The sequence below is a fragment of the Myotis davidii genome, unplaced genomic scaffold (assembly GCF_000327345.1).
Source record: "Myotis davidii unplaced genomic scaffold, ASM32734v1 scaffold734, whole genome shotgun sequence".
NCBI classification, from domain to species: Eukaryota; Metazoa; Chordata; class Mammalia; order Chiroptera; family Vespertilionidae; genus Myotis; species Myotis davidii.
Window position 1 is genome coordinate 134,523 of NW_006286300.1, and position 12,774 is coordinate 147,296.

Below are 12,774 nucleotides of genomic sequence, written 5' to 3' on the forward strand. Positions count from 1 at the left end.
TAGGGGAGGGTGGGGGTAAGGGTGAAAGATCAACCAAAGGACTTACATGCAGGCATATAGGCGGGCATGAGCAGGGGGGGTAGAGGGTAACATGGGGACAAGGACACATATGTAATATCTTAATCAATAAAAAATATATTAAAAAAAGAATATAAGAAGCGATAGCAGTTGGGGGGTGGTGAGAAATTTAGTTTTATCATACTGGAGATAAAAAAGACAAATTCTGGAGTGCTATTTTGCAGTCATACCCATAGAAATGATTGGTTTAACTCTGGAGAATAGAAGAAACTATACAGAGAAAACTGTAATGTTACCTATACCAATCCTATGAATAAGGGATAGAAATTATTTTACTTAACTCATCATTCAGAAGATTGAGAGACTAGAATCCTATACAAAAACCACCTTAAAAATACTGCTTTGCAAAATGTGTCATTCTTCTTGGGTAAAGCCAATATAGTGGGTATAAGAACTAAGTGAGAGCAGCATACATAGACTAAACAATTATTCAAATGGCAGAGTTATAAGTAGGAATTAAAAAAACACACACACACCAAAGTCTTAAGGAGGGAAACTACTATTCTTGTTTCCGCTCCTCCACAACTGGTTAACAACTGATGAGCAACAATTCATCAACTTAGGAGGTAATACTTATCAAATTCCCTTTATGTAATTCATTAATAAGCTGCCTTTATCCCATTAGATGTTTCACAACTGGAAGGGATAGATGGCTTCTACCAAGATAGAACTGACACACATTCTAGCAAAAGTCAGTGATAGGATCATTTTGTCTAGTAAAAAAAACTACAAAACCATGATGTTTTTAAAAATCTATGTGCCATAGAATAAAGCCCATTTAAAATCCTAAAGATATATCAATTTTGAAAATTCAGTAGATTCCATTTAGAAACAATTAGTCTTCATCTTCACAATATCAGATAACATTAGAACATGGCATATTTTCAAGATAAACAGAAACACTTTAAAACTGTCCCTACCCTTCCCACCCCTCACCCCACCAAATATCTATCAGCATATTCTAGAAAGCAAAGCTTCTTCATGCAAGTATCCACCAGAAGCAACCACCACCACTTGTTCCTAAAATAGCAATGAAACAGAAGGGCAGTGAGAAAGCTGGAGAGGTGACTAACATACTGCAGAGGGTGTTCTATAACTACTGGCATGCAGTGACCGTCAAGCAGGTGAACAGAATCATTGGCAGAGGCTACCAGCTAGAACCCTTAAAGGGGCTGAATGCTCCAAGCAGAAAGCCCAACTTCCTGGTTCATCTCAGTAGAGTTCTTAGTAAGAAAGAATTCTATCACCAAAGAAACTAAGGTTTGTAACAAAGGAAACTCTCAGGAACAAAGCAGCAATTACAAATGATAAGTTCTTCCACAAATAAAATATTTATTTAGGTTTTAGAGAATAAATTAAGCATGCTCCCTATTCACAGTAAAAAAAATATGTAGGTAGTACTTTTCAATAAAATTAGTTTGCTTCATTACATAATTCATCTTTAACTAATAATCATAAAAGAGTATGTCGTGCTATTTATAACTAAAAAACAAGGCACCTCCAAAATGGAGTTATTTTATTGTACCTAAAGAGAGGGGTTTGGCTCTAAATTATATATATTAGTGATATACAAACTGTTTCAATCATTTACAATCCTACAGTTTGGCTCAGTGTAATGAATCATTTGTCTAATTAGAGAATTGATAGTGCATTTTTCTGTGTTGTTTTTTCTTTCTTAGAATGTCAGTACTGTCATTTTAAAACTGGGTCTATCTACAACAAAAGATAATGAGAATATTCTGGAAATTAGCAAACATTTTAATAAACTCGATCTCTGGCACAAACAGCTTAAAACAGTTCAAAGATAAAATATTTAATGAGTCAAAAGAAGACCACTCTAAAATTTTCCTCCCATAAAAAAGAATGAGATCCAACTTAATTAAGGATACGCATGGTAATAATCTGCATATCACTCCACGTTTACCAGTGTAATGTTTTAGTACATAACAGACATACAGGGTCCTTTTATTGTGTATTTTCCAGGTCAATTCCAAAATTAACACTTTATATGCACAAATATATTCACACTTGCCCAACTATAGGGTGTCCACCCAAAATATATACACATACTTTAAATAATTATAAAAGCAGTGTTTATTAAAATACATTTCATTTTCAAAATTGAACTTACAGCTGTTAGTGTGTTTACATATTTTTTTGGGGGGGGACGTGTATATATATCTAATTTCGGTTGAGATCTGATGATAAAGTTATATTCTTCGTTGAAATAAAGCAGTTTTATTCAAGCCTAATTCCAATGTTATAATTTTTTATTATAACACAATTACATTACATACAAAACCTCTACTTGGCTAGGTTGGTCTAGGGAGTCATTTTTGGCATTGCTCATTATGTAAAATTTTTAAAAATCCATGTTTATTTTCTATTACTAAAAAATTAGGGAGGGAAAGCAACTTTAAATGCAAAAAAGAAAAAGAGAATACCATTTTAATTAAAAGCTATTGGTTGTCTAACTCTAACACATAACCTAAGTCACTAGCTCAGAGAGGGATCAGCAAACTATGGCCAACAGGTGAAATACAGCCCATTGCTGTTTTTGTAAATAGTTTGATTGGAACATAGCCACGTCCAGTTGTTAACTTATTGTCTCTGGCTGTTTTCACTCTGTGGTGGCAGAGTTAAGTAGTTGCAACAAAGACTACTTGACCCACAGAGTCTAAAATGTTTACCATCTTACCTGTTACAGAAAAAATACTTAAGGGTCCATGTTCCAGACCTTTCAAGACATAATACAGAACATTCCTACATTAAGTTAACCACAATGCTGCCTAATTTATGATTTGACATAAACTGCTAAAGTGCCTTTTATCTTTGTCCTATTAAAGTTTAGCTTATTTGCTGTGTTCACTGAGGTTTCTCATGTACAAACCATTATACAGGGAAGAAGCTGTGAAGGTTAGCTTTAGATTAGCAAAGACTATGCCCATCAGATTTGCTTGTTGCCTATTTTTCTTATATAAAATTACCATTTCGGAGTCACTGTGAGAGGCCTGACCCAGGATGGGAGCTGGCCCTAGCTCAGAGTGAGAAGGTTGGTCAAGGGAGAGAAGGGGCTCAATGTCATCGTAATCATCTTCCTCTGTATCCCCCTCCCCATCAGCAAAAGTACCTCTAGTCAAGAAATCGGAGCGCGTCCGCGCCATTCGAGCTTTCTTTTTATGGGCCGGTCTGGCAACCTGCTTGACCAAATGATAAAACAAATAACACAACAATGTTTTGTTTTGTTTTTGTGATGATGCCAATGAAAGATATCAGAGAGCTCATGAATTTCTTGAAATATCCCTCCACCCACAATGTACTTTCCACTAGAAGTGACAGAGATAACCAAAAGCAATCCATATACATTACTCTGGACAAAGGATGAGAATGGAAGCTAAATTTACATTGTTCTTCTCCATAGCCAAGGAAGTCATCTTCCACTGCCATAATAAGTCACAAAAATCACTTGCATAAATTGCCTTCTTTTTCTTAGCAACTTCTTTTTTGTAAATACCATCTGGGTTTGTAGACACCATTCCCTGCCTAAAGTACACCTCCCTAAGTAAGAACAAACTTAACTCATGGCTTCTATCTCTATAAACGCTTCAGATTAAATGGGTAGATGAGATGCTATGTCTACAAGAATAATAATTTCCAAAATAGCATGCATTGATTTTGCATAAAATATAGATAGGCAAAATTCCATACTTACCTCTCTTTGGCCCGGCCCAGTTAACTTCATAGGTTTCCAAATTGGTTCATCTTGTTTATGGACTTTAGGATTTCCACTGTTTAAGGATTCCCTGTTGACACTTAGAAACAAAAAAGCAGGATTACATTTCAATTCCTGGCAGCAGTTTTCAAGTACAGCATAAAATATACTTCCACAGCCAGGTTGAAGAATTCCAGCAAACTCCATACATATTCAATTCCCCCCCAAAATATCAAAAATTTTCTGATTATCACATTGATACTATTATCAAGAATTTATGGTTTTTTCAAGGTGGGGCGGCATAGGTGAATCTTTCTCGATCCTCCTCCCAGAACCAAAGTAGGAATAAAACTAAGTTGGGGGACATTCTCCCTGAATTAGCCAACTGAAGACTAGCTGAAGAGGAGACTTTTAAACAACTAAGGGCAAAAACCACCTTGAGACTGCACCTGTACAACAGCTTGCATGATGTGGTCAGGGTTGAGCATCACAGTCAGTCAGCCTAGGGGAGATTCCACCCACAAAGGGGACAACAATAATCAAGACCCAATTACCAGAAGAGAGCCCAAAGAACCCACAAAAGGAACATTTCTAGAGCATCCAGCTCAGGAGGTAAAAGAGACTGCACCACTGGATACCACAGGACACTTAACACGTTAAGCGCCAAGCCTGTTTTGTCTTTCCTTCCATTTAGCCTGCGATACCCAATTTCACCAATATGCTGGTGGCCAGAGACTGACATGGTCCAAACGAAAAGTATAATGTTAGTCACTGGTGATTGACATGGTGCTTAACGCGTTAAGGCCACCTCACAAAGCCTGGGAGTCATAGCAGCTATATCTAATACATAGAAACAAACACAAAGAATCAGCTAAAGTGGGGAGACAAAGAAACAAGCCCAAATGAAAGAAAAAAGGACTCTCCAGAAAAAGATCTAAATGAAATAGAGGCAAGCAATTTGTCAGACATAGAGTTCAGAATAAGGATGCTCAAGGAATTTAGTGAGAATTACAAGGAACTTAATGGGAACGACAAGGAACTTAGTGGGAATTACTACATCAGCATAAAAAAAGGACATAAAAACCCCAAAGAACCAGAAAGAATACCTTATCTGACATCAAAATATAAGGAATTAAAAGTAGGCTGGATGGAGCAGAGGACTGAATCAGTGATGTGTAAGGAAAAAAACAACAACCAATAAGAACAATAAAAAGAAAAAGAATTTTAAAAAACAAGGATAGTTTAAGGGAACTTTGGGACAACATGAAACATAACAATATCCGTATCATAGGGGTACCAGAAGAAGAAGTAAGCAAGGAACAAAAAACCTATTTGAAGAAATAATGATAGAAAACTTACCTAACCTAGTAAAAGAAAAAGTTACACAAGTTCAAGAAGCACAAGAGAGTTCCAATCAAGATGAACACAAAGAGACCCACCCCAAGACACATCAAAATTAAAATGGCAAACATTAAAGACAAAGAGAGAATCTTAAAGGCAGCAAAAGAGAAAGTTACCTACAAGGGCATTCACGTAAGGACATCAGCTAACTTTCCAACAGAAACACTTCAGGCCAGAAGGGACTGGCATGAAGCATTCAAAGTAATGAAAAGCAAGGACCTGAATCCACGACTACTCTATTGAGCAAGGTCATCACTTGAAATTGAAGGCCAAATAAACAGCTTCCCAGCCACCCCCCCCCCCCCCTTTGTGTGAACTAATATAAATTCAAACTAAACATCATTACATAAAAGGGTACGGTCTTTTTTTTCAATAGTTTTATTCATTTCAAACGGGCCGGATCCGACCCGCAGGCCATAGTTTGCCCACGGCTGTGCTAACCTGACAAGCTCAGGGAAGGCTTGCATAGCAGTCTTGCAAACTCAGAGACCTGAAATTAAACTTTAACTAAAAGCAGTTATGGATAGTTACATCCTAGGCCAGTATATTCACTGACAAGCTCAACCTTTAACTTAACTGAGCCTATCTGTCTTTTTGTATCTATAATAACATACTCTTGAAATGTCTGGGTAACTTGTAACTTCTCTTTTTCTGGACCTCTTGGGGCACAGTCTAATGTGCTTGGGCACCGGGACAGATACCACAAATTCCTTCATTGTTATCATGTTAATTGTTCCTGCAACCACCTAAGTATGTGTCTATCATTTTACTTTTTATTCAATCCCAGGGGATCCCCTCCCCCTTGCTTTCTCCTGCCTCTCTAATCTATCACCAATGGATTTCATGTAACCCATCTATGTCTCCTCCTTTGATTGCAATGTATAAAAATAGATGTAAGACCGGCATTCTCCGAAGCATTATCTCAAAATATCCTACATAATAACAGCCTAATATGCAAATCAACTGAACAGCAGAATGACCGGTGGAATGATGGGTCGCTATGACATGCACTGACCACCAGGGAGCAGACGCTCAATGCAGGAGCTGCCCCAGCCTGCAGGCCCCAACCGGCAGCGGTGGTGGGGAATGGTGAGCAGGCAGCGCCAGGCCAGCCAAGGCGGGTGCGAGTGGGAGCCCCAATTACCCCACCAGTCACCCCACCAGTCACCCCACAGATCAGCCCTGATCGCCGGCCAGGCCTAGGGACCCTACCTGTGCATGAATTTCATGCACCGGGCCTCTAGTATCTTTAGAAAAATCTATGAAGAGGATTCTGACTTACTCTAAATTGCAGGCTTCTAAGCAGGTTGTATCTTTGAACTGGATGAAGATTTATAGAACTTCAAGGAATAAATGAATTTAAAAAAAATACTGGCAAACTCTTCCAACTCGGCCACCGACATGCCATCCAGACTGAGGAAGACCTGAAAACTTCGGGGCCACATGAGCCATGGACACAGCCACATCGGCAAGCACAGGAAGCACCCGGGGGGGGGGGGGGGGGCGGCAGTGCTGGTGGCTTGCATCATCACAGGATCAACTTTGACAAATATCACCCAGGTTACTTTGGAAAAGTTGGTATGAGGCATTATCACTTAAAGAGGAACCAGAGCTTCTGCCCAACTGTCAACCTGGATAAACTATGGACCCGGGTCAGTGAGCAGACACGGGTAAATGCTGCCAAAAGCAAGACTGGAGCTGCTCCTATCATTGATGTGGTGCGATCGGGCTACTACCAAGTTCTGGGGAAGGGAAAGCTCCCAAAGCAGCCTGTCATTGTGAAGGCCAAGTTCTTCAGCAGAAGAGCTGAGGAGAAGATTAAGGGTGTTGTGGGGCCTGTGTCCTGGTAGCTTGAAGCTATATGGAGGTAAATTCATTAAAATGTCCAAGTACTTTTGTCTTCTAAAGGAAAAAAAAAACTGGCAAATAATCAGGATAAACAAAAATAACTATGGGACTAAATGAATTGAGAATAATTATTCTTATGACTGTTTAAAATATTGTTGATTTTTAAATCTTTTGTTTCCCAAATATAAGGAAAACTAAAAGGCAGACATTCTCATTATAGCAGTGGTTCTCAACCTTCCTAATGCCGCGACCCTTTAATACAGTTCCTCATGTTGTGGTGACCCCCAACCATAAAATTATTTTCATTGCCACTTCATAACTGTAATTTTGCTACTGTTATGAATCGTAATATAAATATCTGATATGCAGGATGTATTTTCATTGTTACAAATTGAACATAATTAAAGCATAGTGATTAATCACAAAAACAATATGTAATTATATGTGTGTTTTCTGATGGTCTTAGGTGACCCCTGTGAAAGGGACGTTTGACCCCCAAAGGTTGAGAACTGCTGCATTATAGGAACTAACAAATTAGTAACATTCATTTCACAGAAGACAAAGATTCAAAGACTACGACAACCTGGAGATTTTTGTCCATTGGAAAATACATTAATGTAAGACTCTCTCCAACAGTGTTAAAGGGACCTGACCTTATCAGGTACCTAACCATGAATGGACATTTGCCCCTGTCTCTGACACACACCTTCATCTCAAGGATGAGAAGCCACTGACTACGGAGGTAGTAGACAGCCATCCCAAGACATCAACAAGGCCTGTATACTCACAAATTGATGCTGCTCAACCTTGTTCATATATCACCTAATTGTTATTAATTAAATGTATATAAAATTTTTTTTATACTGCCATTATCTTCCTATGGTTTCCTAGTGGAAACAATATGTCTCCCTAGACCCCTTTCCCTATTAGACGTGAAAAATTTAACTTGGGTACCTGCTAATCTTTCCCACCTACTAGACAGTGATATTCTGATTATCACCTATGATAATGAAGTTAATGTTTTGTTGGCCACACACTAGTGGTCTTCTACTATCAATATAAGCTTTGGTGCATTTTTTAGGCTATCTATCTATCTATACTAATAAAAGCCTAGGTGACCGTCATGCCCTCACATCATCACAAGATGGCCTCCCCCACGTTGTCACAAGATGGCTGCCCCCACGTCATCACAAGACGGCCAGCAGGAGAGGGCAGTTGTGGGCAATCAGGCCAGCAGGGGAAGGCAGTTGGGAGTGAACAGGCCAGCAGGGGAGGCCAGTTGGGGGCAACTGGGCTGGTAGGGGAGGGCAGTTGAGGGTGACCAGGCCGGCAGAGGAGGGCAGGTGGGTGATCGGGCCAGCAGAGGAGCAGCTAGGCATCGATCAGGCTGGTAGGGGAGCGGTTAGGGGCAATCAGGCAGGCAGGCAGGCACAGGAGAGTGGTTAGGAGCCAGCAGTCCCAGATTGTGAGAGGATGTCCCAGATTGGAGAGGGTGCAGGCTAGGCTGAGGGACACCTCTCCAGTGCATGAATTTCGTGCACCAGGCCTCTAGTATATATATGAAAAGCCATCCACCGTAATAACTGGGTGACTGGTCACTATGATGCCCACTGGGGCCAGTGGACCCAGCCCCTCCCCCTGGCTGGCCCCACCCCTGATCAGCCTCTCCCACCTGATTGAGGGCAGGGCAGCTGGTCAAAACCCCTCCGCAGCCCCTCGCCCAGGCCAGCCCTGCCCCCCAGCCAGGACCCTACCACCCCAATGGGGGTGTGGTTGACCTGCAAACTGCCTGCAGCCCCTTGCCCAGGCTGGCCCCACAGCCCGGAGGGGTCCCCCACCCCAATAGGGGTGTGGCCAACCTAAAAACTGCCCATGGCCCCTCGCCCAGGCCGGCCCCACCCCCAGTGGGGAACTCTTGCCCGGACCCGGGGCTCCAATCAGGGCTGGCCAGCCGGCCCCCACCGGTGCACCAGGTCTCTATCCTATATAATAAAAGGGAAATATGAATACTGACTCTAAAGGCAGAACGGTCAGACCAACAGCTGGACCAGTCACTATGAGGTGCACTGACCACCTCTTGGTTCCTTTCCCCAGCCGGCAGGCTTCAATCACTTGATGGCGAATGGGGAACGGGGGTGGGTGATGGAGGATGTGGACAGTGCCAGACCAAGGCACCCCGCCCCACCAGTCGCCCCCTACACACAGGGAAACCCGCAGCAGGGACTGGGCCAGCAAGAGGGCAATAACAGCTGACCTCTCAGTCCCTTCCCCCGACCATGAGGCACTGATCACCCTATGGCAGTGGTCAGCAAACTGCAGCCCTTTGAGTGGCTCTTCCACAAAATACCACATGCGGGAACACATGTACAGTGCGATTGAAACTTTGTGGCCACACTCAAGGGGCCAAAGTGCTGCATGTGGCTCACGAGCTGCAGTTTGCCGACCACTGCCCTATGGCAAAAGGGGAACCGGGGGAGGGTGGCGGTGGGGGGCGGGGCCAGCTGTGGGCAGCTGGGGAAGATGGCCCTGATCATAGGCCAGGCCTAGGGACCATACCTGCACACGAATTTTGTGTGCTGGGCCTCTAGTATCTATTATAAAGGATCTACCTTGGACAAACCTCTCTAAGAACACCTCCCTAATAATTCCCCTGGTAGAATTATATATAGATCTAATCTAGATGAATATTTTAGATGAATACTGTCTAAATATAGGAATAGGTGAAATTAATTGCCCAGAAGAAAAATTGGAACTTCTGGATAATAGCAGATACTTATTTCCCCTCAGATCCTTCCTTGTCTAATATTAGACATTTTCTGTTTCTAACCAGTGTTACTGGTTTATTGTTGTTACTTTTTTTCCTGGTATGTAAATGTTATACTATATGCAGAAAAACAAAACTTGACAAACAGCAAAAAAGACTTGGATCATAGTGACTCAAAAATTAGAAATGATCCAGAATACTTTTTAACAAGGACATATAGGATCTGACTGCCTCCCATTTACCTGCCCTTTTTGAATAATAACAATTTGACCTTAAATGCCATCTAAGGTTATGGTCTTGCCCCATCCACAGTGTTCCCCCCTATTCAGCAAGACATGCTGACACTGAGACATCCTAGGAATAAGCCTTCCTAGCACCGTGGGACTCCATTATCCAACCAAAAGATTGGTCATCAATGTATCCTTTGGACTGATTTATAACCAAAAGGGGGATGTGTGGACAAAAGGGGCCACATGCTAACCTGACAAGCTCAGGGGAGGCCTGCATGGTGGTCTTGCAAACTCAGAGACCTAAAGTAACCTACAAAGGATGGTCTGAAATTAAACTTCAACTAAAAGCAGTTATGATGGGTAGTTACATCCTAGGCCAGTATCTTCACTGACAAGGTCAACCTTTAATATCCATATAACCTTTTGCAGCTATAACATAACCTTGAAATGTCTAGGTAACTTGTAACTTCACTTTTTCTGGACCCCTTGCAGCACAATCTAATGTGGCTGGGCACCAAGACAGATACCACAAATTCCTTCATTGTTATCATGTTAATTGTTCCTACACCCACCTAAGTATGTGTCTACCATTTTACTTTTTATCCAATCCCAGGGTTTCCACGATTTGCTTTCTCCTGCCTTTCTAGTCTGTCACTAATGGATCTCATGTAACCCATCTTTGTCCCTCCTTTGATTGCAATATATAAATATAGATGTAACCTGCTATTCTCCAAAGCATTATCTCAATTCGTTGAGGTTCTGTTTCCTGACAACTGTCGACAGATTGGCTCAAATAAACTCACAAAAATTCTTCACAGGTTTGAATTATTTTTTTTTATGTTAACAGACTGCTTTAAAAAGAAGACAGCCGAAACCGGTTTGGCTCAGTGGATAGAGCATTGGTTTGCGGACTGAAAGGTCCCAGGTTCGATTCCGGTCAAGGGCATGTACCTGGGTTGCAGGCACATCCCCAGTAGGAGATGTGCAGGAGGCAGCTGATCGATGTTTCTCTCTCATCGATGTTTATGACTCTCTATCTCTCTCCCTTCCTCTCTGTAAAAAATCAATAAAATATATTTAAAAAAATAAAATAAAAAGAAGACAAAATATAAAGAGAGGTACATGGGTATAAAGGAAAAAAATGGCAATGAATAAGTACCTATCAATAAGAACCTAAAATGTAAACAGACTACTTACTCCAATCAAAAGACATAGGGTAGTAAAATGGATAAGAAAACATGACCTATATATATTCTGTCCACAAGACACCCACCTCAGAACAAAACATACAGACAGGAAGTGAAGGGATGGGAAAAAAATATTCCATGCAAGTGGAAATGAAAAAAAAATTGGAGTAGAAATACTTATATCTGATAAAATACACTACAAAATAAAGGCCATAACAGGGACAAAGAAGGCCACTACTCAATACTAAAGGAATTGATGCAACAAGAGGCCATAACCCTTGTAAACATATATACACTCAATATAGGAGCGCACATATAAAACTTTTGGTGGACTTTAAGGTAGAAATTGGCAGTAATACAGTCACAGCAAGGGACTTTAACAACCCACTATCATCAATGGATAGATCTTCTAGACAAATAATCAACAAGGAAATTGCGGCCTTAAATGACACTGGATCAGATGGATTTAACTGATATTTAGAGAACACTTCATCCCAAAGCAGGAGAGTATACATTCTTTAAGTGCTCATAGAACATTCTCAAAAAAAGTCCACATGTTAGGACATAAGAGAAATCTTAACGAATTCATGAAAACTGAAATCATATTAAGCATCTTCCAGGATCACAATGGCATGACACTAGAAATCAACTAAAATGAAAACACTCAAAATCATTCCAGCACATGGAGGCTAAACAGCATGCTTTTACACAATCAATGGGTTACCAAGGAGATCAAGGAAATAAAAAATTACTTGGAAATGAATGAAAATGAACACACAATAACCGAAAATCTACGGGATGCACAGAAAGCAGTCCTGAGAGGGAAGTTCACTGCATAACAGGCCTACCTCAAAAAGCAAGAAAAATCTGAAATATACAATCTCACCTTACACCTAAAAGAACTAGAACTAGAACAATATGAAAAGCCCAGAGAAAGTAAAAGGAAGGAAATAATAAAGATCAGAGAGTAAATAAACTACGGTGTCTAAAAAAACAATACAAAAGATCAGAGAAACCGAGATGGTGGCATAGGTAAACACCGGAGGTTGCTGCCTTGCACAACCACTTCAAAAATACAACTAAAAGACGGAACGGACATCATCCAGAACCACAGGAAGGCTGGCTGAGTGGAAATTCTACAACTAGAAGGAAAGAGAAAAGCATACCGAGACTCAGAGGAGGTGCAGTGTGAAAGTAAAATACAGAGGTACAAAGGCGCTTGCGGAGCAGGCTGGCGGCTGAGGTCATGGCTGTCTTTTTCAATTGGGAGGGAGTCTCAAGCTCTGAGCTCCAGTTCCAGGTGAGTCTCTGGGGACCCAGACTCATACGGTAGAAATTGGACTGTCTGGGATTGGTCGGAACTCGAGGACAGCTTTCTCTCCGAGGTGCTAGCAGCGATTGCCAGGGCCTCTGAGGGCAGGACTGAAAGCACCCATACTGCTCACTCCACCCTGTTGATCCCCTGGGACCCTTCCCTGCCCAAGCCCTGCAGGAGGCTTTTGCATATGAAAGGCCTGGCCCTTTGCAATCTGATCATTACCTAACAAACTGCAG

The 12,774-nt window shown here is 41.3% G+C and overlaps 1 protein-coding gene and 1 pseudogene across 1 annotated transcript in view; one reads left to right on the forward strand and one right to left on the reverse strand.

Moving 5' to 3' along the window:
* The window catches only part of MYO9A (myosin IXA), a 349,884-nt gene that overhangs the window by 85,576 nt on the left and 251,534 nt on the right, over nt 1-12,774 (reverse strand). The window contains exon 25 of the mRNA XM_015560068.1: nt 3,791-3,890. Coding sequence (XP_015415554.1) covers nt 3,791-3,890 — 100 coding nt within the window. The remainder of the gene's footprint in view (nt 1-3,790; nt 3,891-12,774) is intronic.
* Nucleotides 6,593-7,046, forward strand: LOC107182134 (annotated as a pseudogene).